Source organism: Chaetodon trifascialis, chromosome 8 (genome assembly GCF_039877785.1).
Source record: "Chaetodon trifascialis isolate fChaTrf1 chromosome 8, fChaTrf1.hap1, whole genome shotgun sequence".
Taxonomy (NCBI): domain Eukaryota; kingdom Metazoa; phylum Chordata; class Actinopteri; order Chaetodontiformes; family Chaetodontidae; genus Chaetodon; species Chaetodon trifascialis.
This window is the reverse complement of record NC_092063.1, coordinates 7896379-7922042: the sequence shown is the minus strand read 5'-3', so window position 1 is coordinate 7922042 and position 25664 is coordinate 7896379. Positions and strand designations below refer to the sequence as shown.

The following is a 25664-nucleotide window of genomic DNA, read 5'->3' as shown; positions in this document are numbered from 1 at the left end:
TCAACGTTATTTGTTGACTGGGTTATATTATCCTCAAGGTTTTAATAAAAGCTAACAACCAGCTGTATTAAAGTATCCACTAGTAGTATAATTCAAACATAGTGTAATTTAAAGTATAATTCAAAACCAGAGCAATCTTATCACAGGTACAAAACGACTGACTAATTCGCACTTTTATTTTAATGTGCCTAGATTGAAAACAGGAAACTAGTGTTGCATATTACAGTTATCTTCTCGGAAATGACAGTGAGGAAATCAGGCCTTAAGAAGGAAGTATGCTAATTATCTGGGCCGTGGAGTACGGAGGTATCTGGGTCCTAGCGCCGAGTAGGCCGAATTCAGAGCAACAGCACCCCAAAATCGTACTCAAGTACAAATGCTGTGTTATAAATAAGATTACATATATTAAATATAACATGACTAAACTTGTCTAAAAACTATTCTTTAGTTTGGACAGCATAAAAGGGGCAGTATAGCATTTTTGAAACAATTTCATTATGAATATGCCAAACTGTCACTCTACAATCCAGTGATGCTCTCTACAGGTAACCCATCTTAAAAAGCAAAAATTCTCACAAACTACAAGAGAACAAGATTCAAACTTCAAACTGTCATTACAGCATGGTCTTAGGCTGCTGTAGTAGTCTTTACATTAGTCTAAATACTCAAGCAAAAACGAATTTCAGTGAAAACAGGCATACACAAAAAAGCTGAACAATGATATTACCAGAGTACAAAGGTTACATCTGTAACCAGGTTAGAAGCCCAACTTGCTCCCAGTCTGTATTCTGTCCAAAATGATTTTTCCAATATTTGGGAGTTAAATCTACCAACCATGACCCTGTTGAAAAAAAAAGGCATTTTTTTAATTGAAGGGAAAGTGAATAAAAACAAGTTAAATATTATTTAAGAAAAAGGCATTTAAAATGATTCTTGTACAGTTTATTAGAAAGATGTAGACAATAAAAAAAGAATTTCCACTGTAATTCAACATCACTTTTCTCCCCATAAGTTTTATTGACAGTGCAAATATAATTTGGTCATTACACGTCACCTAACGTTCTGACGCTCCCTCGCCAACAAGGGAGGATCATTCTAGATGAACACACGGAAAAAAACTGGAGGATAGCAACAAACCACATAATGCTGAGGCCCATTATCAGCTGTAAAACACTTCACCTTGCTTCTGCAGTCTAACATGAGTGTCCATGTTAGATGGTTATGGAGAGAAGAACTGTTAACAATCGAGATACTTTGAATTAATTCAGATTACCAAAGTAGGCGATAACTGGAAAGATGTGAATAGCTTTGCCAAGATTTCAGACCATTCCAATTTCGCAAACATTAAATAAGAAGTGAAGGGAGACATGTACGCTGGAAGGTTAAGCCACAGAAACAAAGACCGGCTTCCTGGATATCAAATTCACAGCACATGGAAGGCTTTAGAGGAACCCAATCAGAAAATGCACCTAATCTTTCCGATGAACATTTGCTAGTGTTTTCTTCAACCATGAACTACACTGGTCAACTAAGTTAAAACCACAACATTGGGAATGGGTGGCCTAATCATTTAAAACCACAACTCATTTTAAAACAAATTGTAAATCTTGTAACATGTATTGCTCAGTTGAGGACAACTATACAGCTTTTTCCAACAAATAATGTGTGCTTACTTGTAATATTTAACAGGAAAACGAGATACCCAAAAGGTGCAGTACAGCAAATGGAAGTGGAGATAGCTGCTCTGTACAATACCATGCATATCAACCTTCAGTGGACTGATCGGTCAAGAGTTTGGAGCTGAGGCTATGGATTTAAATATGGCTACTGACTCATATGTACAGCTGTTTGTCACTGCCTTCAATTTCAAGATATACATTTGTTATGATTCCTCTTTCCCTCGGTTCTTCCATTTTCTTTCCGGAGTCTTACAGTCTTCTATTCCAAATCTGGCATTTCTGAAAGTGGGACAGAAATAACATTTAATCTGACATCACAAGTTTATTATCATAGTAGCCACTGTTTACTGTTGTAATGTGCTGTTATTATAAAAGGTTCATGAATACTTACTCTCATCATCGCTATCCGCAGACTCATCCTATGAAGACAAAAAAGTACATTAATAAAAAAAAGTAGATTACTGTTGATGACAACCTTAACTCCCACTGACACTGATTAACATCTGCTTTAGAATCAGTTTTTCTTAGTCTGTGAATATAAACTCAATGCTTGAAAATGAAGTGAAATAAAAAAAGATCCTTACATCATCTGCACCGTCTAGATCAGGTAGGTCATCCTCATCACCTCCCATGTTGTTCATCATCTGTAATATTAAACCAAAGGCACATCATTTACTCTCCTTACATTATTAAACAAATGCTACTTCATAAGAGACATCCAACTGAGGACTCAGAGTAGGACAATGTTGGAAAATCTCTCTCAGTTTATGTTTGGTTCATGCTTTAATCTATTTGTTTAGACAGCACACAGAATGGTTCAATCACAGGTAGGATGACCAGGTGAGAGGCTGGCTGTGGCAGACAAGTTTTCCCTCTTTACAGAATTGTATAGTTGGATTTTCCTACCACGCTTAGGTTTACAGTGCTGCTCGAATGTTTGTGAACCCTACAGAGATAACCAGTATATTTGTAAAAAATACTTAATAACTGTCTTTCCAAATGTATATTGTGAAAGTAATGATATATGTGAATCCCTTCAGGTAACAGGGTATCACATCTCCTTTCAAAGCAACAGCCTCAACCAAACCGTTTCTGTAGGGACTCATCAGTCTCTCACAAGTGCTTTGGGGGATTTTTGCCCACTCCTCCTTGCAGACCGGAGCCAGTCCAGTGAGGATGGATGGGTGTGTGGTAGGAACTGCCCACTTCAGGTCGCATCTCAGTACTTCAACTGGGCCATTCCAGAACACACATTTTTCTTCCTCAACCATTCCTTGGTTATTTTGCTATAATGCGTCAGATCTTTAAAATGTTGTCTGAGCCATTTTCAGCCGAGCTGTTTTGAGATGAATTTAGAGCATCGTCCAGACAAATGTGCTGTCAAAAACCTCTTAATGAGGTCCTCTCAGATTTCTTTCTCTCTCAGCATGATTGACCTGTATGGGTTCACAACGCAGCCTTGGCTCAGGACGTCCACTTAGAGGGTCGAGGGTTTGATCCCTGGCCTCTGCAGTCTACATGTCCAAGTGTCTTTGGGCAAGATACCTAACCCCAAACTGCTCCTGATGCTGAGTCATAGGTGTGCAAGAATGTTTTCATAAAAAATAGTTCTGATTAAATAAAGAAATAAAGCTATATAGAAAACTCAAAATGCTCAAGAGGTTCACATGCTTTCAAGCAGCACTACATTACAGACATACCAACCTCACTTTTTTTTTTGGCCCCGTACAGATTACAGTACTTTTACACAAGGTATTGGCCGATATCTAGCACCAATTCAATACCAGTGCCTTTTTCCTCTTTTTGAAATATTTTTTGGGGGCATTTTATGCATCCATTAGATGGCGACAGTGGAAAGACGACAGAAAATGAGAAGAGCGAGCAAGCTGCGGATTGACATGCAGCAATGGTTCAGCCTGACATGAATGTGGGCATTCATGACCAGTGCTCCCACCCCTAAACCATCAAGTACCCCTGTTAGTTTCCTTTAAAAAAAATAAAATACTTGATTTAGCATTATGTGTCCTCCATTTGGTTATTATGTTTAAAATTAACGTGCACATAATCAATATATAATATAGAGTATATATTATAAGAAATTAAATGAATGATCAAGAAAACTTGGGACATTCCACAGAGGAAAGGGGAAGAAGTTAGAAACATTTTCCCTCTCATTTTTTTAACACAATACATACCATAATATTTTCTATTTGGATTCTTTGAAGCTGACATTGAGGCACTTGGCCAAATGTCATGTGGGTTTGTCAAATGGGCCTGTTGGTGACTTTGACTGATGCCATCAAAACCAATTATGAAATACCTGACCCACACTAATCAATGCATAGTGCTTACATCTGAGAATTGATCGAAGTGGCCATTCTCGTCATCTGACTCATCCTCCCAGTCTTTCCAGTTGTTGAAGTCGACGCTGAGCCAACTCGGCTGTGGAAACACAAAAGCCATGCCTCTAATTGTAGTGATTTGATGCATTTAAAAAATATCGTTTATGAAATTCTAACATTGTGCAACAATTAACAGCATCGTACTGTTCTCTGTTAGTATTTAAAGTTTCTGACACACACTGTCCTTTACATGTAATGTTTGTGTTAAACTGACCTTAGGCTTCTCTTTCGTTAGCCTTGGCCACGCCTTCCCTGGCTGTGCTTTTCGTAAATAGCACAACACTGAGCGATCTGTGCGTTTATGTTTGGATTCCTGCATAGAAAATAAGGAAATATGTGGTACACATTTTGTCCAATGCCATCTGCAATGTGGTCCAACAGACTTTCAGTATAACTTACGTTTTCATCAATGGCTTCAAAAAGGTCTATTTCATTCTCGTGTTTGACATTGTCAGTTCCTCCAAGACAACTGTGGGGGGAAAAAAATGTTGCTTATCTAATTTTTGGAACAATTAAGCTACAAATATAGGTTACTCACAGACAGTAGGAGGAGAACCACCAATATATTTAAAAAGAAATTCATGGTTAAATAAAACTTGACTTCTTTAATAAAAATATCAGGCAAACTTACCTGAAACCACACTTTGTTTTATCAAAATTGACTTTAACATCTTTGCTGTCTGCTACACAGAACTCTATAAAAACGGAGTCCCTCCTATCGTACCACTTAGCAGTAGCTGGATGCCTGTGAAGAAACAGAGGACATCGAGGCATGTAAACAATCGGTTACAGAAATAGTTTTCAAGACAAAGTGAGAAGCCACACAGCTCTATAAACAGAATGTCGGGCTCCAGTTAAAAGCTTCCTAACTTTTACTATTTGTTGTGTAACAGTATAAAGTTCATCAGACCCACCACTTGCACAAAAAATACATAATTCAGGTCAGTGCTGCTGACAGGTGGGTAGGGCTTCAGACACAACAGCTTGCCAGCAGAAAGCCTATGTATCAGGTTGCCACAGAGCATCGTGTTACACAGTATGCTGTTCATCTGTGCACAAAATGTGAAACAGTCAAATTAACAAAATGTTTTGGATGGGTTCAGCTCACGTTTCCGAAGCTGCAAAAGTAACGATAATGCTCAATTCACATTTTTGAAGTCCTGGAGAGACTAATATCCCAACTTCACCATCAAATAATTAGTGAGGCTTAATTTTACCCACTAGTATGGTAAGTTCAGAGGTCTCGTAAAGTGTAGTAGAAATGAGAGAAGAACATGGAAGGATAAAAACGTATTAAATGATGTGAGATTATTCCCTCACATTACAAATTGACCATTAACTACACCAATGAGTGATGGACTTCTAATACAGATGTTATGTCAGCGGCTACAAGTGATCAACGACTCACTTTACAGAGGTGGTAGCAAGTTTCTTGTTAAATGATAAGATTTTTAAACGCATGCTACAAGAATGATAGCGATCTCTTCTTCAGCATGTTCATTTACTGACACTATATTCCTCTTGGCAGTGTAATTGTAGTGATGGCCCCATTAGCCAAATCCTCTTACAAATGATCGACCAACCAATGCAGTGTATGGAAGCTAGCGCTAACCGCTAAATACAAACGTTAAACGTTCGCGAAGTAAAACGTTTTAAACTTTGCGATCTAACATCTAATCGTTGATAGGGTTGGCTTTGTATTTTACATACAAGTCACAGATTTATTTAATAATGCTGCAATCATGACTTCTGACACAGACCTCATGGCAATCTAATGACGAATGCTAATCTGGACGGAGTCGTTCGAGACACTCTGCTAGCCTTGCTAACAACGCTGACGTTAGCCATTACGTTAATTAAGCCATGCGGTGCGCCGGACCTATCCCATTAGCAAAAGTACCCTTGTTTTCAGCTAAAGCTGGGACAGCAGATCCACCACAACAACTGCAGTAATACACTGTGCTTGTCTACTTTGCTCGAGGGTCCCAGCTAGGTAGACCGTTATCTTAACTGTAATTCACTAAGACAAGGCCAACCTCCCGCCTTTGAAAAAGCATGTTCTCACTTGCTACCGTTAGCTGGCTAAGCAAGGTGTAGGCTACTATCGCATTTTCCCTGCACTGTATCCTCATGTGAACTTTCCACAGAACTTACATGTCTCGGCGTGAGATGAGCTTCTTTTTCGCTGATAAAACAGTATGGTAAAAAGGATTATAATGTCTGCAAAAAGAAGGAATGCTGCCCACAAACAACCAGAGCAAACGGTTACTGCCCGTGGACTATACTCGCGATCTTCTCGCGTAACCTCCGCTGTGAATAGCAGTACTGACGCAGTTGGAGCGTAACGTTACTAGACGTTTCTAGAGCTTTCAGCCACAGCTGCGGGCATTGAGAGGGAGGCGGCGTGAGATCTGCTGTGGGGAGCAAACTTCATATGATTTGTTGTGGTCTCTATTCCACCCAGTATGATCAAACTATGGGTCAACAATCGATGGATGAAAGAGGACTTCAGACTTAGACTTGCACTTTGACTGTTTCTTTATTGATCCCAATTTGGAAAATTATTTTGTTGCATTAGCAATTAAACATACAGCAAGTAGACACAGTATGTATACACAATTATTTAGAAAAAGCAACAAAAAATAAAAACAGGAATAAAAATAAAAATATAACTAAGTGAAACTAAAATACAGTGATATAATATGTTTGTGAATTTCCCTTGGGGATGAATAAAGTATCCATCTATCTAGCTATCTCTATCTATGTATTATAATTTATAATACATATTCTATAATATTATAATAATATAATACAAAATAACTAAGTATATAAACAGTATTTACAGCAACAAAACAGCAAAAAATTTGTGCAAGTAGACCAAATGTGCAATATTGCAGTAGTGCAGATAATATGTAAGTAATATGTAAAACACAAGAGTTTGTGAGGTTGGTGGATTAACTGTTTAAGTTTCTGTTGTAAAGTGTGATGGCTCGTGGCAGGAATGATTTCCTGAAGCGGTCCTTGTGACAGCACAGCGGGAGCAGTCTATTGGAGAAGGAGCTCCGCTGTCTGTCCACGAGGTGGTGAAGAGGATGTTCAGGGTTATCCATTATGGACAACAGTCTGTCCAGTGTCCTCCTCTCCACCACCTCCTCAAAAGTGTCTAGTTTGAAGCCAATAATGGAGCCGGGCTTCCTGATCAGTTTGTTCAGTCCGTTGGTGTCGCCGGCTCTGATGCTGCTCCCCCAGCACACTGCAGCAAAGAAGAGTGCACTGGCAACAACAGACTGGTAAAAGATCTCCAACATCTTACTGCACGAGTTGAATGATCTGAGCCTCCTCAGGAAATAGAGTCTGCTCATCCCCTTCTTATACACAGCGTTGATGTTAGTTTTCCAGTTGAGTCTGTTGTCGAGGTGTAATCCTCAACCACTGCGACATTCTCCCCCAGAATGCACAGCGGTTGTGTGGTGGTCCTGTTCCTTCTGAAATCAATCACCATCTCCTTGGTCTTGGCCACATTAAGCAGCAGGTGATTTCTACCTGACCATTCCACAAAATCTGCTTCTCACCGAGGAGCAGCGGCTGGATGGTATTAAATGCACTGGAGAAATCAAAGAAAGTGATCCTCACAGTGCTGCTGCCACAATCTAAGTGGGAGTGAACACGCTGCAGCAGGTGTATAATGTTGTCGTCCACACCCAGATGGGGTTGGTAGGCAAACTGTAGAGGGTCCAGTGATGATTTCACCTGCAGTCAGAGGTGGGCCAGGACCAGCCTCTCCAGCACTTTCATCATGAGTGATGTAAGGGCAACAGGTCTGTAGTTGTTGGGGCTAGATGAAGATTTCTTCTTTGGAGCAGGAACCATGCAGGATGTCTTCCACAGCACCGGGACTCTCTACAGGCTCAGGCTCAGGTTGAGGAGGTGTCCCAGGATCACGGACAGCTGGCTGGCACAAGTCCTCAGGACTCTGGAACTAATGCCGTCGGGGCCAGCAGCCTTGCCCAGGTGCAGCATCTCCAGGTTGGTAATATTAGAAGACAACAATATGCTCGTTAGCGTGCTGTTGCAATAATAAATAGACTGTACTATGATATTTTTGTTAGCCACTACTTTATGAATCTTTAAATGAATTTACCTATTATTAACTCCATTCACCATTTGCTCTATAAAATGTAAGAAAATAGTGGAAAAAAAACTGCCCCTCACCAGTTGACATTAAGATCTCGTTTTGTCCAGCCAACAGTCCAAAAGCCAAATATATGAAACGAGATATAAAACAATCAGCAAACATTTATATTATCATAACTGCAGATCAACTGATCAAAACTATTTGAGCTCCATAACATAAAAAAATAAGATGCAATACAAGTTTCCCAGTCTAAGTACACATTTTCCTGAAGTAATATGAGTGATTCAATTGTCAAAATGATAGCCAACATGATTTTTTGTGAGGTGAGATCCAATTAGTGATAAAAAATAAATAGACATTTTTTGGTTTATGATTGGCTGCACGGTGGCGCAGCAGGTAGTGCGTGTGCCTCACAGCAAGAAGGTTGCCGGTTCGATCCCCGGGTCAGGCGGGGCCTTTCTGTGTGAAGTTTGCATGTTCTTCCCGTGCATGCGTGGGTTCTCTCCGGGTACTCCGGCTTCCTCCCACAGACCAAAAACATGCTCATTAGGTTAATTGATGACTCTAAAAAATTGTCCGTAGGTGTGAGTGTGAGTGTGAATGTTTGTCTGTCTTTGCATGTGGCCCTGCAATCGGCTGGCGACCGGTTCAGGGTGTACCCCGCCTCTCGCCCATTGTAGCTGGGATAGGCTCCAGCCCCCCGCAACCCCGAAAGGGATAGGCGGTATAGATAATGGATGGATGGATGGTTTATGATTGCAATGGGAATTTAAAAGCCTTCCTCTATTTGATTGGACGCATAAGTGTCACTGTTAAATGATCCAGACATCTTTTAAAACATAAATATATAAACAGTCTTTAACATCAACTCCTTCCCCCTCATACAGTTTGTCTCCAACTTGACTTGAAGAAGTTAAGGAGCATTGGAGGGCACTGGATCAGGACTGGTTACATTTACTGATTTGCTTATGTATTTTCCCTTCTTCTGCCGCCAACATGTGTCCAGCTGCAGGCTAGGACTGACTTGCACCATCTCCAGCCAGAAGTGAAGCTGTGCCAGCTCACTGCAGTCCCTCAAAGGTGTCCTTTCTGATTGGGTAGAAACTGAATGGTGGCATGCTGGGAATTTGATGAAGTCATGAAACTCTGGCCTAAACTGGTTAAATGACTTGTGTGGCTGTAGAATGGGTGTGTAGAGGCTCTGAAATGTCTCTTAAGTGAAACTTGTTTCCAGATAAATCTCATGAGTCACTGGTAGTATTCAGCATGTCAGAACAGTGGGAGAGTCCTCTGTAGATCTGGAGGTGGCTTTGTCAAATCTGAGAAAATAAAGCGACATCACCTCAGTATATGAGCCGGATTTTGGGATTACATAATTTAACTGAAAGCCGGTGTTACACTGGGGGTGGGGAGGATCTAATAAACAGATGGAAGAGTAGTATGCAATTTTTTTTTGTTAAATAAACCCATATTAAAGACCAAATGTCAGGATATTTTGCCCAGCTGTATAGATTTGCAGACTTTTGTTTTCAGTTTGTCTCAATGAGTGATTCTACTTCAGGGACCTGTAATACAAAAATGGAGGTCTGAGTATTATTTTAAGCCACAGCCTGCTTACAATTCATCTGAAGATTATAATGCTCAATCCCTTTAATTCTCTGTGAGGGAACTGAGCCCTAGCATTTATTTAAATCTTGGCAAATTGAAGTCAGAGCCACCTTTAACAGAATTAACTTCTGAATAAGCCGATTCCCAGTGGTGGAAAGTAAAAAACATTTACTCAAATACTACTTCAAGGGGCCCTGTGGAGTCTTCTACAACACAAAAACTATATTTTACCTACCAAAATTCACTGCATATACTGTATTCTTGAGTATTGGAAGCATTTACTTTCTACAAAACATTAGCACTGATTCATCCTTATTTACTAGCTTGGAGGAAAATAAACAAAACAGGGATCTCTTCATAGAAAAACATCTCTATTGCACTACTGGATAGGAAAACCCACACGGAACCTTGTAAGTTTTTTACTTAAGCCAATATCTTCGGCGCTACATCTAGGAGGGAAACATTGTACTTTCTTTTTTCCACATTTATTTGACAGCTAGTTTTCAGATTAGGATTTTATATTAAAAAATAATTAGAATTAGCCAGTGGTTCTCATTCTCCAACCTCTGGTGTTTGGTTGGTGCCCCTTGGCACGTTTCAGATATCTGACGTGTAGCAGTTCCAACAAAGAACTCCCCCTCAAAATCTCTCTCACGGTTTCATATAAATACTTGAACCAAAACCAGAGAGGTCACATTATCAAATATTTCACATAGAAGATTAGAAAACAGTCAAGAATAAAGAGTGTGGAGCAAATTTCTTCTCTCACATCCCATTAATGATCAAGACCCATCAGATTTGTGTCTCACAAATCATTTGTTGTAATGCCACAGTTGGGGTTCAGTCACCATTTAGGGATACTCCATCCTACCCCCACTATGACCTTTGCAACCAAACTGCAATAAAAAGTCCCCAGTTCCCAGAGAAGTGCACAAGACATCAAAATTTCATTTTATCAAGCCACAACTTTATTTCCATCTTGGGTATAAATTGTATAAACCAGCTTAAATCAGCAACCTTTCTTCAACCCTTTGTTGCCAGGGTCCCATTACATCGTCAATTCCTGCAAAGGAAATAAAAAGTTTGTTAGCGTATGTATTACATTTTCCCCACAATATAAAGAACTTCTCTCTTCTCAGGACAGAAATGTTGGCTTCATGAAACTCAGAAGAACGAAAGTCACTGTTTTAATCATCACTGAAGAGTTCTCATGTGTATTTAACTACAGAGATCTGAGCAAACCATTTATAATGGCCTGCAGAATAAGGACACCAAACCATTAGAAAACTTACCATAATAGCATTGACAATGTCGTTGTTGTTGTTTTTCAGGGCGCGTACAGCCTTCGCTCGCGACACGTTGGCTTGTGACATGACGAGTTCGATGTCCTTGACCTCAACTCCGGTCTCATCAACCTGTTAGAATAAAAAGGGGATTTTTGTTTTACCTCCTATGATAGAGCAAACTTTGCATATTCATATGTATCCATCTTCAGCTGAACAAAACTGCATCTTACCTCTTCTTCTTCGCTTTCCTCCTGTACTGTTGGCGTCTGTGTGTTTTCCTGGATGTTTGATACAGCTTCTCCCTGTACCTTGAATTTTTCTGCAGCAGCCAGCTGGGCTTGCTGGGAAAGATCTTCGATCTAGGGCACAAAAAATAAAATGAGAAATCAATGCAACATCTACTTGGTATATTACCTAATATTTCTATTACTATTCTGCTGCCACATGACAAGCTAGGATTGGACAAGACAGAGACAAGGAGGTGGATAGTATGGTTGCTGGTTACATACCTTAGCTTCACCGAAGACGATGTATGTGTCTGATGCGGGGCTCTTGTAGACGTCTGGCTTGGTAATGACAAACAAGATGTTCTTTGACTTGCGAATGGTGACCCTGGTGACCCCTGTTACCTGCCTGAGACCAAGCTTTGACATCGCCTGGAAGAAATAAGTCATTTTACACATGTGGCCAATTCTGATATTACAGAGAAAGCAGATACATTCCAATGTCATTAATGAAACAAGTAAGAGACGTAAGATTATGCCTTCACCTTTCGTGCCTTCTTTTCACTGCGGCTCTGTTTGGCTTTGCTGACAGGTTCTTCGTCTATTTCGGCAGCTGCGGCAAGCTATAAGAGACAAAATATTCGCAGTGGTTGAGGATTACACAAAACCGTAGACTAAGGAATTCAGGGAGTCTGAATATGAACTTGTAATGCTTGTCACTTTCTCTTCTCAGGACAGAAAGGCTGGCTTCAGTAGACTCAGAAGAACGAAAGTCACTGTGTTAATCATCACAGAGGAGTAAAGGACAAACAATATCTGTACAAAATGTGTTACATAAGCAGTAGATTTTGTAACAATCTTTTCTGTTTCAAGTCAACAGGGAACAGAAGATGCAATGACCAGACTGAACTCTCACCTGAGCTTGCTGTGTCTGTGTCTGTGCAGAGTCCTGTTCCTCCAGCTCAGGGACTGAGTCATCACTGTCCGACTCAGTGCCAGATCCTACAGAAACCACCAGCAGAAACTAAAATTTAGTCACAACGTGCCACGTATTCCACATGTGCACACTTGCAAGTTATTATGGATATAAGCTGCACCAATCCTGGGAAATTAAAATAGGTTGGTTAATAGCAAATCAAAGTACAGTACATTTATTGTTACCTGAGATGAACTACATACACCTAGCATGTTAAAAACTGCAATAACCATTAACTTGATGTTGCAAAAGGGTCATTGTGATGAGAGCTCTTTAACTTTAAATCTGCAAAACTGTACTTTGTTGAAAACAATACCTCTCGATCCAATACCACATTTCCAGACTAACACTAGACATCTTCACCAACTGACTATTAGACATCACACGATCACATAAATTAACTGCATATGACTGACAGACTGCAACAACAGCACTGACAGAAGCACCCATGTCAACAACGAGGTAGCAGCATGGAACAGTTGCACAGCTGATGTACTTCATAACCATGGCTTCTGAACGACATATCTAAGCAGTTCCAGAACACTGACAGTTGGAAAAACAGATTAAGACAAAAAGAGAGAAAGAAGAAAATACCCTTGTCGTTCTTGATCACAGGCTCCACCTTGGCTGGGATTTTAGTAGGTGTGGGGGCAGGTTTTGGTGATGAGACAGGTTCAGAAGGAGTGGTACCATTTACCTCAGGTTTAACAGGGGCAGGGGCAGCAACTGCCTCAGCAAATGTGAGTTTACGGGGAGCAGGGGCAGGAACAGTGGGCTCAACTAGAGCAGGTTTTAAGGGACCAGATGGAGACTCAGCTGCTGGTTTGGAAGGCTTGGCAACCTCAGCAGGTGCCATCTTATCCTCAACCAATTCAGCTTCAATAACCGGCTTAGCACCCTTCACAGGGGCTGGCTTGGTAACCTGAGTGGCACCTTGTTTAGGTTCTGCAGCTGGCTTAGCAGCCTCAACAGGGGCAGTCTTGACTTCTGCATCTGGCTTTGTAACCTTAGGAGTAGGTTTAGCCTCAGCAGCTGGTTTAGCAGCCTTAACAGGTGCAGGTTTAGCCGCAGCAGCTGGCTTAGCAGCCTCAACAGGGGCAGGTTTGGCCTCAGCAGCTGGCTTGGCAGCCTTGACAGGGGCAGGTTTGGCCTCAGCAGCTGGCTTGGCAGCCTTGACAGGGGCAGGTTTGGCCTCAGGAGCTGGCTTAGCAGCCTCGACAGGGGCAAGTTTGGCCTCAGCAGCTGGCTTAGCAGCCTCGACAGGGGCAGGTTTGGCCTCAGCAGCTGGCTTGGCAGCCTTGAGAGCAGCGGGTTTAGCCTCAGGAGCTGTCTTAACAGCCTCGACAACGGCAGATTTGGCCTCAGCAGTTGGCTTTGAAGCCTTAACAGGAGCAGGTTTGGCCTCAGCAGCTGGCTTAGCAGCCTCAACAACAGCAGGTTTGGCCACAGCAGCTGGCTTTGATGCCTTAACAGCAGCGGGTTTGGCTTCAGCAGCTGGCTTAACAGCCTCAACAGGGGCTGGTTTGGCCTCAGCAGCCTTAACAGGAGCAGCTTTGGCCTCAGCATCTTGCTTTGAAGCCTTAACAGCAGCAGGTTTGGCCTCAGCAGCTGGCTTAGCAGCCTCGACAGGGGCAGGTTTGGCCTCAGCAGCTGGCTTAGCACCCTCAACGGGGATGGCAAGTTTGGCCTCAGCAGCTGGCTTAGCAGCCTCAACAGGGGTGGCTTTCGCCTCAACAGCTGGCTTGGCAGCCTTAACAGGAGCAGGTTTGGCCTCAGCGGCTGGCTTAGCAGCCTTAACAGTAGTAGGTTTGGCCTCAGCAGCTGGCTTAGCCTCGATAGGGGCAGGTTTGGCCTCAGCAGCTGGCTTAGCAGCCTTAACAGGAGTGGGTTTTGCTTCAGGACCTGATTTAGTTGCCTTCACATGAGCAGGTTTGGCCTCAGCAGCTGGCTTGGCAGCTTTAACAGGAGCAGATTTGGCATCAGAAACTGGTTTAGTAGCCTCTGTGGGGGCTGGTTTGGCAGCCTCAACAGCTGCGGCTGTGTCTGTCTTGGGTTTGGATGCTACCTTAGTAACCTCTACAGGGGCAGTATCATTATTCTGATGATTTAGAGGAAGTTTTGCACCCTCTTTCTCAACAGATGGTATGAATGCTGGCATTTTAATTGGCTTCTCAGGTGGGATAAGTGGGGGAAGCTCATCATCAACAGCTGCAGAAGCAGATTTTGATGATGCTGTCTTAACTTCAACTGATTTGGGAGGGCTAGAAGCAAGAGCATCTAAAAATGAAACTGGAGCTGCTACCGCAGGCTTTGAAGTAACTTTAAAAGCAGGTGGGGTTGCAATAGGCTTTGCAGCAGGTGGTGAGGGTTTGCTTGGCTCAACTGGGGCAGGTTTAGCTTCAACTACAGTTTGATTGAAGTTAGCCTCTACTGGCTTTTCATTTGCTGCTGTAACCTTGCACTCCACAGGGGCAGAGACAGGCACAAATGCCTCTCCTTTCTTAGCTTTTCCTTGTTTGCCAGCCTTGACAACTTTTGGGGTGAATCGGGTCGTCTCATTTGCAGACGAGCTGCCAGGTGTGGAAGCTAGGGGAGATGGCACGGGGGACAAGGGGGTAGAGGAAGGAGTTGATTTTGGCGAGGTGGGAGAAGAGGAAGAGGCAGACATAGAGGATCGTTTTCTTCTGCCAGGGACAGCCTTTGGGGCAGAGGAACCCTGCATACTCTTGGCATTTTTGCCTTTGGTCTTTGCAGGGCCAGAAGCTGCCTGAGGTTGCTGGGAGGAAGCTGGGGCAGGAGGTGTGGCTGAATAGAAAAACATTCTTTAAACTTCTTGGACGGGAAAGGGGAAGTCTTTCGCATGCAGGTTAAATGATAATGAACCAAGGCACAAACTCTTTGCTTAGTGTTAGGAAAATGACAAACCTGCCTAGCTTTAGAGTGTGAAGCAAACTGCTATTCAAAATGCACAGTACATACTTCTTCCACACAGAAGACTGCACTCTATATTAAGTCAAGATGCACTTAGGACACAATCACACTTGCAACGCAAATCATAACCACATGATGGGAAAAAATAAATAGATAAATAAATAAATCGCACTTGCATAGATCAACAGCTATGCTACCTACTGCATAAATGCACGTTACTGCACCACCAAACTTGCTTTGAAGTAGAACTGACCAAAACCTGTCCAAATGGATCAATTGTAACAACTACTGAGGTGTTAAAGAGGTGAAATAAAAAGAATGAATGAAAGTCATGACCCACCCTGACACAAACCACCAGAGGCAGCAGAATGGCCTTCAGCCATTTAGCAAACTTTCTCATACTCCAAAATACCACTGAGACTATGCCGTATATTGTAAGGAAAACATTAAATCTTAGTGGGGAGCACCTGCTTTTTAGAGTATAAACCAACCTGACAGGTGGTGTGTGGAAAGAGGAGGGCCTTCACATTTGGACGTCCCCTTTGACTGAATGGCCTTCGAGACAAGTGGAGCAGGTTCTTCCTTGTCAGGATTTTCATTTTGAGTAGCCACATTGACATTCACATCACCAGGTGATACTTCTTCTTGAACTGCCTCCTGGCAAAGATTCCTCGAGTCTGCTACTGCAGTCTCTGAGGAATCAGCTGCCTTCCCATCTTCATTGTTCACACTGACGTCTTCAGGTGCAGACGGTTTGGGATCATCAAGAATTTTTTCTGCTACTAGTCTGGGCTCATCTCCAGAGGCCCTTGCTTCAGTAGAATTCTGCTCAACCTCTTGATGGGCTGATTCTGCAGCAGCAACAACTGACTCCTGACTTTGTGCCTCTTTAGTTGGAGATGCTTCTTTATCAACTTGTGGGCCTTCTGAAGATGCAATGGGAGTTTCAGCAGAAGGCACAGACTCCTCAGGAACTGGCAAGTCAGCTGAATCCCCTGCTGGGTTAGCAGCTGCCTCTTGCACTGAGACAGGTGTTGTCACCAGCCCAATCTCTTCAGTTTGCTTGGTCATTTCTTGAGTTGCAGCTACACCATTTGGTTGCTCACTATTAGTCTGAATGCTAGCTTCTTCTAGACCACCTATCTCTTGAGCAGGACCAGAGGTTTCTGGAGGATTCTCCAAAGGGACTGCCTTGCTGACTGTAGGAACAGTCAGCTCAGGAGGGGCAGAGGAATTCAATACTTCTGCAGCTGATAAAGGAAAAGCAACAGGAATAACAAGGGGAAGGGACATCACAGTAGTTGTTTGGAAAGTATTTTGCTTCAATACAAATTAGAAGGGCTACACGAGAACACTGAAGTGAATAATAAATTGTGCTCCACGTGTGAACAGAACCAATGGGTTTGTGAAAAGTTCAGTGACATGTAACTGTCTTTGTTTGCAAATGTAAAAAGGGGCAGTGTCGAGTGCAGTCCAAAAAATAAATTGTGTCCCAAACCCATGCAGTGATTAAGTGGTAAATAAGTGCCAGAAGACTTCCTTTATTCCAGAGAGGCAGACAATGCATGAAAATAAGATAGAAATCTATTTACGAGCTCAAATCCTGAATCACACACGAGATTGGTAAATGGCAAGTGTAATGGCAGTTTTCACATCTATCACATCCCTGCTAAATTTATTAGACCGGTAAGTACATGTACATAATTGTAATGCTTTATGGAAAAGTCTTTGTGGATTCATTACTTAACTTCCAAAATCATTTTGTAATCAATTTCAAAGGCATCTCAATCAAAGATGAAAGCATTGAGGTCAGCATTAATAGAGGGCTGTGCAACATGATGCCAACACAAACACATTCCTATGAACTAATGACCCAACACTTATTCAGAGCAGTGTTGGATACTGACCCATCTCAGGTTAAAGCTACCATACCACTGTCTTTAAGGACATACATTTTGCAAAATGAGATGTCCTTGCACAGATAATGTGACATTAAGCCACAAGACAACGCACAGTTACCACTGCTGCAATGATTATTTTACCCATGTCCTTCATGGCTAAACAGAACACAGAATATTGGCCTCTGCGTAATTTACCCCGATGAGATGCTTAACAAAAAGCACAATAAACCTCTACTCAAACAAACTGCGCTAAATTAGTTTTGCTGTATATATGATCAGTGTAGTTTCTGGAGATAAAGAACAAATGTCAACAGCTTTTTCAGAAGAGCTACGAGCAAAGACAATCAAAAATGCAATATCAGGGACGCCCCATAGCTCAGTTTGTAGGGTGCGCACCCCATGTATTGAGGCTGTCAGTCCTCTGCAGTGGCCGCAGGTTTGACTCCTGCGGCTCATTTGCTGCGTGTCGTTCCCTCTCTTTCTGCCCTCTTTCCTATCATACCTTCAGCTGTATCTATAATAAAGGCTAGAAAATCCCAATAAAATAATAATAAAAAAAAAAAAGCAATATCAATAAATCTTGTAATTTGGATTTAATATTAAAAATTGGACTGGGTCAAACTTACAATTGCGCTGAAACACTCAGGTGTCATAACTGCAGCAATGTTGTACTTTACCCAGCCCAACTACATATTCAGATAGATTACAGCTAAACCAATGACACTCCCTTAGCTTAAAGAATTAACCTTCATTCTAATACTGCTGAGTTGGAATTCTGTTTTTTAAGTACTAGAGAAGTCAATACTCCCTTTGTGAGATAAATAAATCGAAAATGTTGGGCCATTGGTGGCTTCATTTAAAATTGGGAAATCATTTCAAAAACAAATGCACACATGCAGTTTGGTGATAGCTTCTAACATCACATTTACAGTTCAGTACATGTCACTCAATCATCTTGGTATTTTACAAATGACTGCAGGGGAATAGCTAACACTGACTGATGGGCTACCCTGTTAGCCGTTTCTCTGGTGCTGGCTGCAACAACAGCTGATAAAGAATTCCCTGCCGCAACCCTAAACAAGTACCCACTCCCACTTACAATTTCTACAGGAAAACACTGGAGGAGCATGAAAAATGATGTTCAACAATCTCTAAAAATTTGTAATATGCAAGTGGAGAATTATGCTGAAATATTCTAGTATGATTGACTGCTGTGAAGACTCCTTGATATATCAATGTAATTCAAACACATCCACTCCCACTAATATGTGTAACAGACAAATCAATTTTCCCCTTTATTTGGCAATTATTACCAAATGTTTTTTTGTCAAACAAGCACCATATACAATGTTAACTAATCTCAAGAGTTGTCCAGTATGAAACTGTACTTATTGCTTGCAAAACAATTAGGTTATGTAAATAAACTAAGCTACAATAAGATTTTATGGTCAGGCTGAAATAAATGAAAAACAGATTACTAAGTCTACTATGAACCTACACAATGTGGCTATTCAAGGCATTTTTGTGCAGGGGGAAAACCACACTCAACATCATGCATTGTGAGCTAAATCCAATTGTCAGTGAACACACACCATTGTGAGTTTGTGTAAATACAAAGAGGGGTCCTGGATGACTCTTTTCAAGCAAAGGCAAGAAATATCACCACTTCAAATCCCTCAGAGAGCAATCTAGTATGACAAATGTCCCAACACATGGCAGATGACAGTTAAAATAACTGTCACCTGTCACATCAACTCAGCCGCCAGCCAGCTGAGTCAACACCCTGAATCAAATAATCATCCAAGTGTGCAATATTGTTCCTCCACTGCACAAATGACCCTCCATAGATGGCTATTTGTTGAACAATCCACACTTTCTTTGAGTTCCAGGACCCCTTGGTTTATATGCAGTACCGCATGCACGTTTGTGAGAAGACAGAATACGAACCAGTCTCCACTTGAGGCTGCTGCATCTCCTGCTCGGTGACTGGGACCGTTTCTGTGGCTTCACCAGGCATGGTTGCTGGTGAGGAAGAGTCAAACGGAAACAGTTTATTAGCTGGAGCTAAATTTTAACTTCCAGTGCTATAACACATATGTAGGCAAGTACTTTGAAATAACGTCATTGGAACAGAGCAGGTACCTGACGTTAGCACGGACTAGTTAGCCAGTGCTGACACCGACTTGCGGTTGTCATAACTGGTTGAACAAGTGACGGAGCCCATACTTTGGCTCGTGAGCTCACCCAGTACTCTCTATTGAAGCGGCAGTTAGCTAACGTTAGTTTTCGATTAGCTAACTAGCTGTTGGTTCTGTCAGTCCAACATGGGGAAGCTAACAGCGAGAAACGCTAACCCAAAGTCGGCAGTCACATTTCCCCCCCAGTTTGAACCGACTAACGCGACCAGCTAGTTGACACGACTCAGCCTTAAACCACTTGCCACACAGTTCACTGCGGCCCTGACAGGCTGCTAGCAGACTGGTAGTCATCATGTTCCCCCATTTTGAGCAGGTAATCGGTGCTATAACAGCACATATCACGGGGCAGAGGCGCGAGACAGGAATAATAGCGGTACCGACCAGATGACCTTACTTTACTTTAACACATGAAACACTTGGTACAGGCAGGCATTTATGAAAAACAGTTGGATGATATTGGATTATCACCGGAGACACTCACCGACTCGAGATGCTATATCCAAGATGGCTGTAAGAGAGAACTTCTGACCCTTGTTTCGCGGTAATATCCGGTTTAGAGCACAGATTTCTTCTTCCGGGTTATTTAAAGGCGCAATCAGTACTTTTTATGAGCAATCGGAAATATAGGCAAACGGAACATTACAAAAGATGGTTGTAGGGATTTCACTTGTCGAAAAACAGCATTTTTCTAAAGTATAACATTTAATCACAATTTTGTGTATTCGCACTTGCGTATTTTCATTGTGTGTTAGTTTATACTATTACTTTTATGTAAAATACTTAAGTACAATTTTGGGTATTTCTACTTCATTTTCATTTTATAATACTTTAAATCTCAGCTTTTACTAATGTGAGTCAAAATAACTGAAGTAGCTAAAGCTAAGGTGGCTGAGTCAACTCCCTGAACCAAATAATTATCCAATACTGTACCTCCACTAAAATAATAATAATAATAATAATAATAATAATAATAATAATAATAATAATAATGGGCATGAATTTATTATTATGTCTCCATTTCAGAGGGAAATATTGTAGAATTTACTTCACCACATTTATGTGACACCTGTAGTTATTAGTGTTTGCAGATAAAGATTTTACATTCAATGTATATAATCATCTTATTGAAGTTGAGGAACTGTCATAGATTAAACCATCCAGCAGTATAGGAAGTAGTTAAAATTAGCTAAACCCAGACCAACTAGTAAACTACTACTTATAACAGTCCAATAATATATGATGATGTGTCATTCACAGGGGCATTTGTTGCATAGGTAGAATTTTTACTTTTGATACTATTGATACAAATACTGGAGAATTACATGAGAGCATAATATCTGGAAAAGATACAACTAGAGCTGTTGCATTACAAAATGCTAAAAGTAGACAAGCTGGTAATATGAACAGGGTCTACGTAAAATAAGACCTCTTTATTCAAAATGTAAGCATGTATGAGCACTGGTATACAATTTCTGATATTGTATTAGAATGTCAAATGAAATATTAACAAAAAAAAGACCCCAATGATGATCAAGTAGAGACTGGAATACAAGACTTTATACCAAATTTATTTCCATAAATGTCTGTACAAAAACAAAATGTCTGCAACACGCTGGGAACAACATAAAATGAGTATTTGACTGTGAAAATCCTCCAGTACGGAGATGATTTACTTATGGATGTATTATTACTAAATCTGACAGTATAACAAAATAGATCTTGAGGAAATTATTTTTCATCAGAAAAAATTTTAACATTTCACCACATGATGCCCCCATAACAGGACAGTCTGCACCGTCACCCACATTAAGTGAAAGGCAGCAATCAACAGAGACCCTTCTGTGTCACTTTCTGATCGTTGATCCATTTCAGAATTCCTTCTGGAGATCTAGAAAGAAAAAAAAAAAACATAAAAGAAAATGGATTTCTTGAAAGATCAGACTTGTTAAAAGTCGCTCTGCCCTCATTTCACCTACTAAGAATAAAACTTACCACTTTTTTTGAGAAGGTCTCCTTTCCATGAACGAGCCAATCCATCCACAAACTGATCAAAGGATTTCACGTACTTCGCCAGACTTGTTCTTTTGTAATCTGGGAAGACAAATAATCAGTGAGCTGGACATTATTGAGAATAAACTAAACACTGGTTCTCATTGATGATTAGGCTAACCCCTATTAACAGTAAGAATTGTGATAACAGGGACAAGAACTCTCCCTATAGGAAACGCAGACCTGCACATTTTCTCGGTGCCTCTCATATGTTTGATTTTTATATCAAAGAAAACTAAATTGAGTTTCAGCACATCATGGGTCAGGCACCACATTTGCCTCATTTTAAGACAGAAAACACTTCCAGATTACCTGATGTTGGTTTACTTATAACTTTAAGACAAAAAAAAGTCTCTTGTGTGATATAATAACCCTGAAATTCAGCTTTCAGAATTTCACCTCTTATCTTTCGTCTTTCTGTTGTATCCTTCTCGTTGTCCTTGTCCTTGATGTCCTCTGACTTCTCTTCCTCTTCGCCTGTCCTGGGTCGATCCAGCTCCTCACAGATCAGGCTAAAAAAAGTTACAACATCAGCTCTAACGAGTGCCAAATACTGCACACAAGAGAGTGCGAGACATGAAATTAGATTATTATTCTAAATGGTTGTTTACCTGATTGTTGGCACAGCAAAAGGATCAAATGAGTCTAATTCTTTGATGTCAATGGGAACCGAAATGCGTCCTGGCCAAAGAGAGAAGTCAAAATGAGACTGTCAGCAGTGAGCTCATCAGGCCATCTTGATTAAAGCTCATTAGATCTGTGCTCACCTGTTTTGGGATGAACACTGAAGGGGCTCTTCAGCAAGTGGTTCACACCTTTACTGACATTCACATCAAGCCGTGGGTAACAATACTGCAGCATGATTTCTTTCTCAAAGTATTGGCCCTTTTTGGCAGTGCCCTGGAGGAAGAAAGATTACATTATTGTGCCTGTGTTTATCATTAGTGTCCATGATATAGCGCTTAAGAAAAATCAATTAAAGGTTAAACAATTTCCTCAACCTGACTGAAATCATCCTGATTAGAGATTCCAACTTAACTGTTTACATGCACGCTACATAAAGTGATTCAATAAGATGTGTGTTTACATGCCCCAATGCATTTAATCAGAGTATAACTTTTTTGTCATGCACAGAGTGGTTCTGCCTGCTGTGAAACATCTAATCTGCTGGAAACATAGTAACAATCGATTGAGCACCAAGTTCTCATATAGTTGGCATTCATCTTCCTGACAAAGCAACAACAAATCAAATGAAATTTCAGCTTTTATTGGTGGTTTACCAGCTACAGCCTCACACAGATATTTGGTGAAAATGATCCTGGCAACAGACAAACAAACACCTTCTAAAAATATTTAATTACATTTGCTACTTGTTCTATTAGTTTTACATCAAGATGATATGTCACCCTTTCACCAAATTTATACTTGATATTAAAACACGATATGTATTCGGACATGTTGTCTGGATAGTGAAAAATGAATGTTAATGCAAATCTGCCTGAGCACATCTGCAGGTAGTCGAGCTCGCTTTGTGTTTGGATCAGAATTACAAACCTGTTTCCGAATGGCTTGTTCCTTGATCAGTTTCCAGCGGGTCTCCGGTTTCTTTTCGTTCTGGAAGTCCTGCTGCAATTCTTTTCTTACATGTAAGGACTGAGTTAAGGTCAAGTCCAGTTATTAACACTAAGGTTTGTACATGGTAAAAATGCAATTTTCATTAAAAGATAAAAAGATATAAGCCCATATTTGAATCAAATCTGCGAGACGGAAAATGCAGTTTTTTCTAGCTATCTGCTCTATGTTCAAGAGACAAACATGCAAATATGGTGAAAAGGATATCTTCAGGCACGAGTGCAAGCACTTTGTCTACAGACTCCTTGTGGCTGAGTATGCCCTGGTCCTGTAGTCCGTACCGGGGAAAGTATTGCTCCACCACTGTCAAAGACTCTCTGTTGAGATAACAGGCGCAGACTCTTTAACAGCTGAAGCATCAACATCTGTCAGAGGCAACAACCTTGATGACAGCCAATTAGACACAAACATCAAAACAGAACAGCTACAGCTTCGCAGTAACCTTCACTTGGGAAATTATCTGAGTCTTACCTGATGAATGGATGAATTGGATCTGTCAGCACAACTTTCTTCACAGTCTCTTCACCTCCCTGTAAAACAGCAGTGAATAGCACATCATGAACATCAGCTCATTGCTTTTCTACATAGAAGCCATGATAAAGCACCCAAAGGAGTCAAAATTCAAAAATCTATTGATCAAATGTATGAATCTGTTGCAGCTCTACATCAGTGACTAGCTTCCTGTAACCATTTGTGTTTGTTATTGTCAAACATGCCGATACCATATCTGACATAAAACAAACCCACTGGTCAAGCAATAAGAGAGAAACACCTTGAGACACACACGTACAAAGATGAAAACATAACCTTTCTGCTAATAAATAAATTTGTCCTAATAACCTAATAAACGCTAAAATGCTGTTACCTTAACCAGGCTGAGGTATTCTGCAACTGCAGAGCGTGCTGCCACAGAGAGCTTCCTGGCAGCTTCATCACACACCCAGCAGTGCACTCCTCTTCTGCCAGAGTAAACCCACAGCAGGTGCTGGAACCCGAAGTCGTCTAGAAGATCACATAAATCAAAACAACAGTTTGATGCCAATTTTGACAACACATGAGGATACCATCAGCAGAAGCCTGAAAGAAAATCAATGACAAACAAACCTCGAAGAGCTCTATTCAGGATGCGAATAGCAATGGTCATCAGGGTCCAGCACTTGGAGCAAATGTCTGCGGCACTAAAATCAGACTTTGTGTTATCTCAGTGATGTGACCATCAGGATTGGCTAGATTAATAAATGATGTAAAGTGGCAATCATACCACAACAGTGCTTCAGCAAAATAAACCACATTTACCTGCAGCAGCTTCTGACATCATCATAATCGGTCATGTCGATATCAAACACCAGCTCCTTCTCCAGGGCCTGGAAGGTCCCTGACTTCACTGTGTTGTGTTGATTGGGCTGTGGGTGACAGACAGATTAAACTCTATCCATACACCTGCAGCGACACAATGCAAAACCTGGGAAAGCAACAGCAGATGCATGCTGTCTCACCCGGTGACTGTATATTGCTCCAATGTCAATCTTGTAAGGGTTCATCTTCTGCATTTCTTTCTCCAGCTCGCTCTGTGTGCTGAATGACTGGTAGCGGACATAGATGTCATCTTTGAGGGTGAAGGAGAACTCTCGATTCTGAAAGTAGTTCTTCTGCACTGAGGTTGCAGAGGAAAAAAATAACACATTAGTCCGCTATAGTGTGGTCGGCTCTTTGGCTCGGATGTTTAAGGTAATATTAGATATTGTTGAGCAAGACAGAGCAAAGAAGCCTCCAGTCATTTAACATGCTAACATTACTTCTTGTTAGCAGTTTAAGCAGGATACTCACCTCCTCCATAGTTTAGCCAGCGGTAATACTGGGAGAAGGGGAACAGCCGTCGGTAGTACAGCGGTAATAAGTCCGGCAGACAGGCCGAGTCATAATCTGTGGACGGCATTACTTGACAATAACGTAACCGCTACAGTACCGTTGTAAACTTACGGTAAATTATGGGCAAGAAGCTAGCTTGCTAATACAGCAGGCTGACAGTCCGGTGTGTTGTTTTACAGAGGCCAGCGCGGGAAAACGCTTAAGCAGAGCAGAGAACCAATGAGACAAGAGTAAGGTAACTGCGTCACTGAGACCCGGAAATGTGTATAAGTGTTATATATTTCCCCAAATTAGCTTCTCTGTTCCCTCAACCAGCAACTAAAAGTGAATCAAAAAAGGCGAGAGACAGCTGAAGTTGACTAATGGCTTTATAAATCAGGGAACCTGAAGGCAAGACGTTTTCAAAGATTGACTCAACCTGAACATATTCGTCCTACAAGGAAAAAGTGTCGCTTAGCGTAGAGAGGATCATGGGACATGTAGTCAATCGAGTACAGTAAATACAACAAATCAATATAGTAAAAAGAAAAAAAAAATACATACATCAAGCAATACAGTACGAAAAAATGATGAAATAGAGAATAAGAAGGAGAGGAAGATGCATTTTTACACTATTGTTTTCTTAGAAATTAAAAATAAAATCACCTTTTTTCTTTCTTTTTTTTTTTTTCAAAAGATGAAAATGCTGGAGTAACCTTTAAATACATTTATGCATTTCGAATTTAGCCATTATCACAACCTTATTATATAGACATAACTAAATAACATTGAAAT

The 25664-nt window shown here is 41.0% G+C and overlaps 3 protein-coding genes and 2 non-coding genes across 7 annotated transcripts; all 5 read right to left on the bottom strand.

Moving 5' to 3' along the window:
• Positions 1-927: 927 nt before the first annotated feature.
• Positions 928-16659, bottom strand: LOC139334636 (prostaglandin E synthase 3-like). 2 transcript variants are annotated; one of them, XM_070967649.1, is made up of 8 exons: positions 6236-6403; positions 4713-4826; positions 4481-4550; positions 4296-4394; positions 4032-4121; positions 2264-2323; positions 2071-2098; positions 928-1958 (listed from the first exon to the last, which is right to left on the bottom strand). In XM_070967649.1, coding segments are annotated over exons 1-8 (483 nt in total). In that variant the 5' UTR covers positions 6238-6403; the 3' UTR covers positions 928-1938. The 2 variants fall into 2 exon arrangements, with proteins under 2 accessions (XP_070823750.1, XP_070823749.1); XM_070967648.1 differs by lacking the exons at positions 4296-4394; positions 4481-4550; positions 4713-4826; positions 6236-6403 and adding exons at positions 14133-15115; positions 15733-16659 and having other exon boundaries at positions 4032-4118.
• On the bottom strand, positions 10770-19877 carry naca (nascent polypeptide associated complex subunit alpha). The gene is made up of 8 exons (XM_070967650.1): positions 19822-19877; positions 19090-19164; positions 12251-12336; positions 11880-11957; positions 11620-11766; positions 11341-11469; positions 11117-11239; positions 10770-10887 (listed from the first exon to the last, which is right to left on the bottom strand). Exons 2-8 carry the CDS (start codon positions 19157-19159, stop codon positions 10873-10875), a joined length of 648 nt encoding a protein of 215 aa, XP_070823751.1. The 5' UTR covers positions 19160-19164; positions 19822-19877; the 3' UTR covers positions 10770-10872.
• On the bottom strand, positions 10955-11028 carry LOC139335805 (small nucleolar RNA SNORD59). The gene has a single exon (XR_011602449.1). It is a non-coding gene; the product is annotated as a small nucleolar RNA SNORD59 (small nucleolar RNA).
• On the bottom strand, positions 12059-12132 carry LOC139335806 (small nucleolar RNA SNORD59). The gene has a single exon (XR_011602450.1). It is a non-coding gene; the product is annotated as a small nucleolar RNA SNORD59 (small nucleolar RNA).
• A 1010-nt stretch (positions 19878-20887) lies between the features above and the next one.
• prim1 (DNA primase subunit 1) lies at positions 20888-25086 on the bottom strand. Of its 2 annotated transcripts, none has more exons than XM_070968714.1 (13): positions 24849-25086; positions 24518-24675; positions 24318-24424; positions 24126-24199; positions 23887-24023; positions 23493-23551; positions 23229-23338; positions 22944-23035; positions 22157-22289; positions 22001-22070; positions 21789-21901; positions 21333-21431; positions 20888-21228 (listed from the first exon to the last, which is right to left on the bottom strand). In XM_070968714.1, exons 1-13 carry the CDS (start codon positions 24955-24957, stop codon positions 21209-21211), a joined length of 1281 nt encoding a protein of 426 aa, XP_070824815.1. In that variant the 5' UTR covers positions 24958-25086; the 3' UTR covers positions 20888-21208. The 2 variants fall into 2 exon arrangements, with proteins under 2 accessions (XP_070824815.1, XP_070824816.1); XM_070968715.1 differs by having other exon boundaries at positions 24518-24670; positions 24849-24918.
• Between the last annotated feature and the right edge of the window lie 578 nt (positions 25087-25664).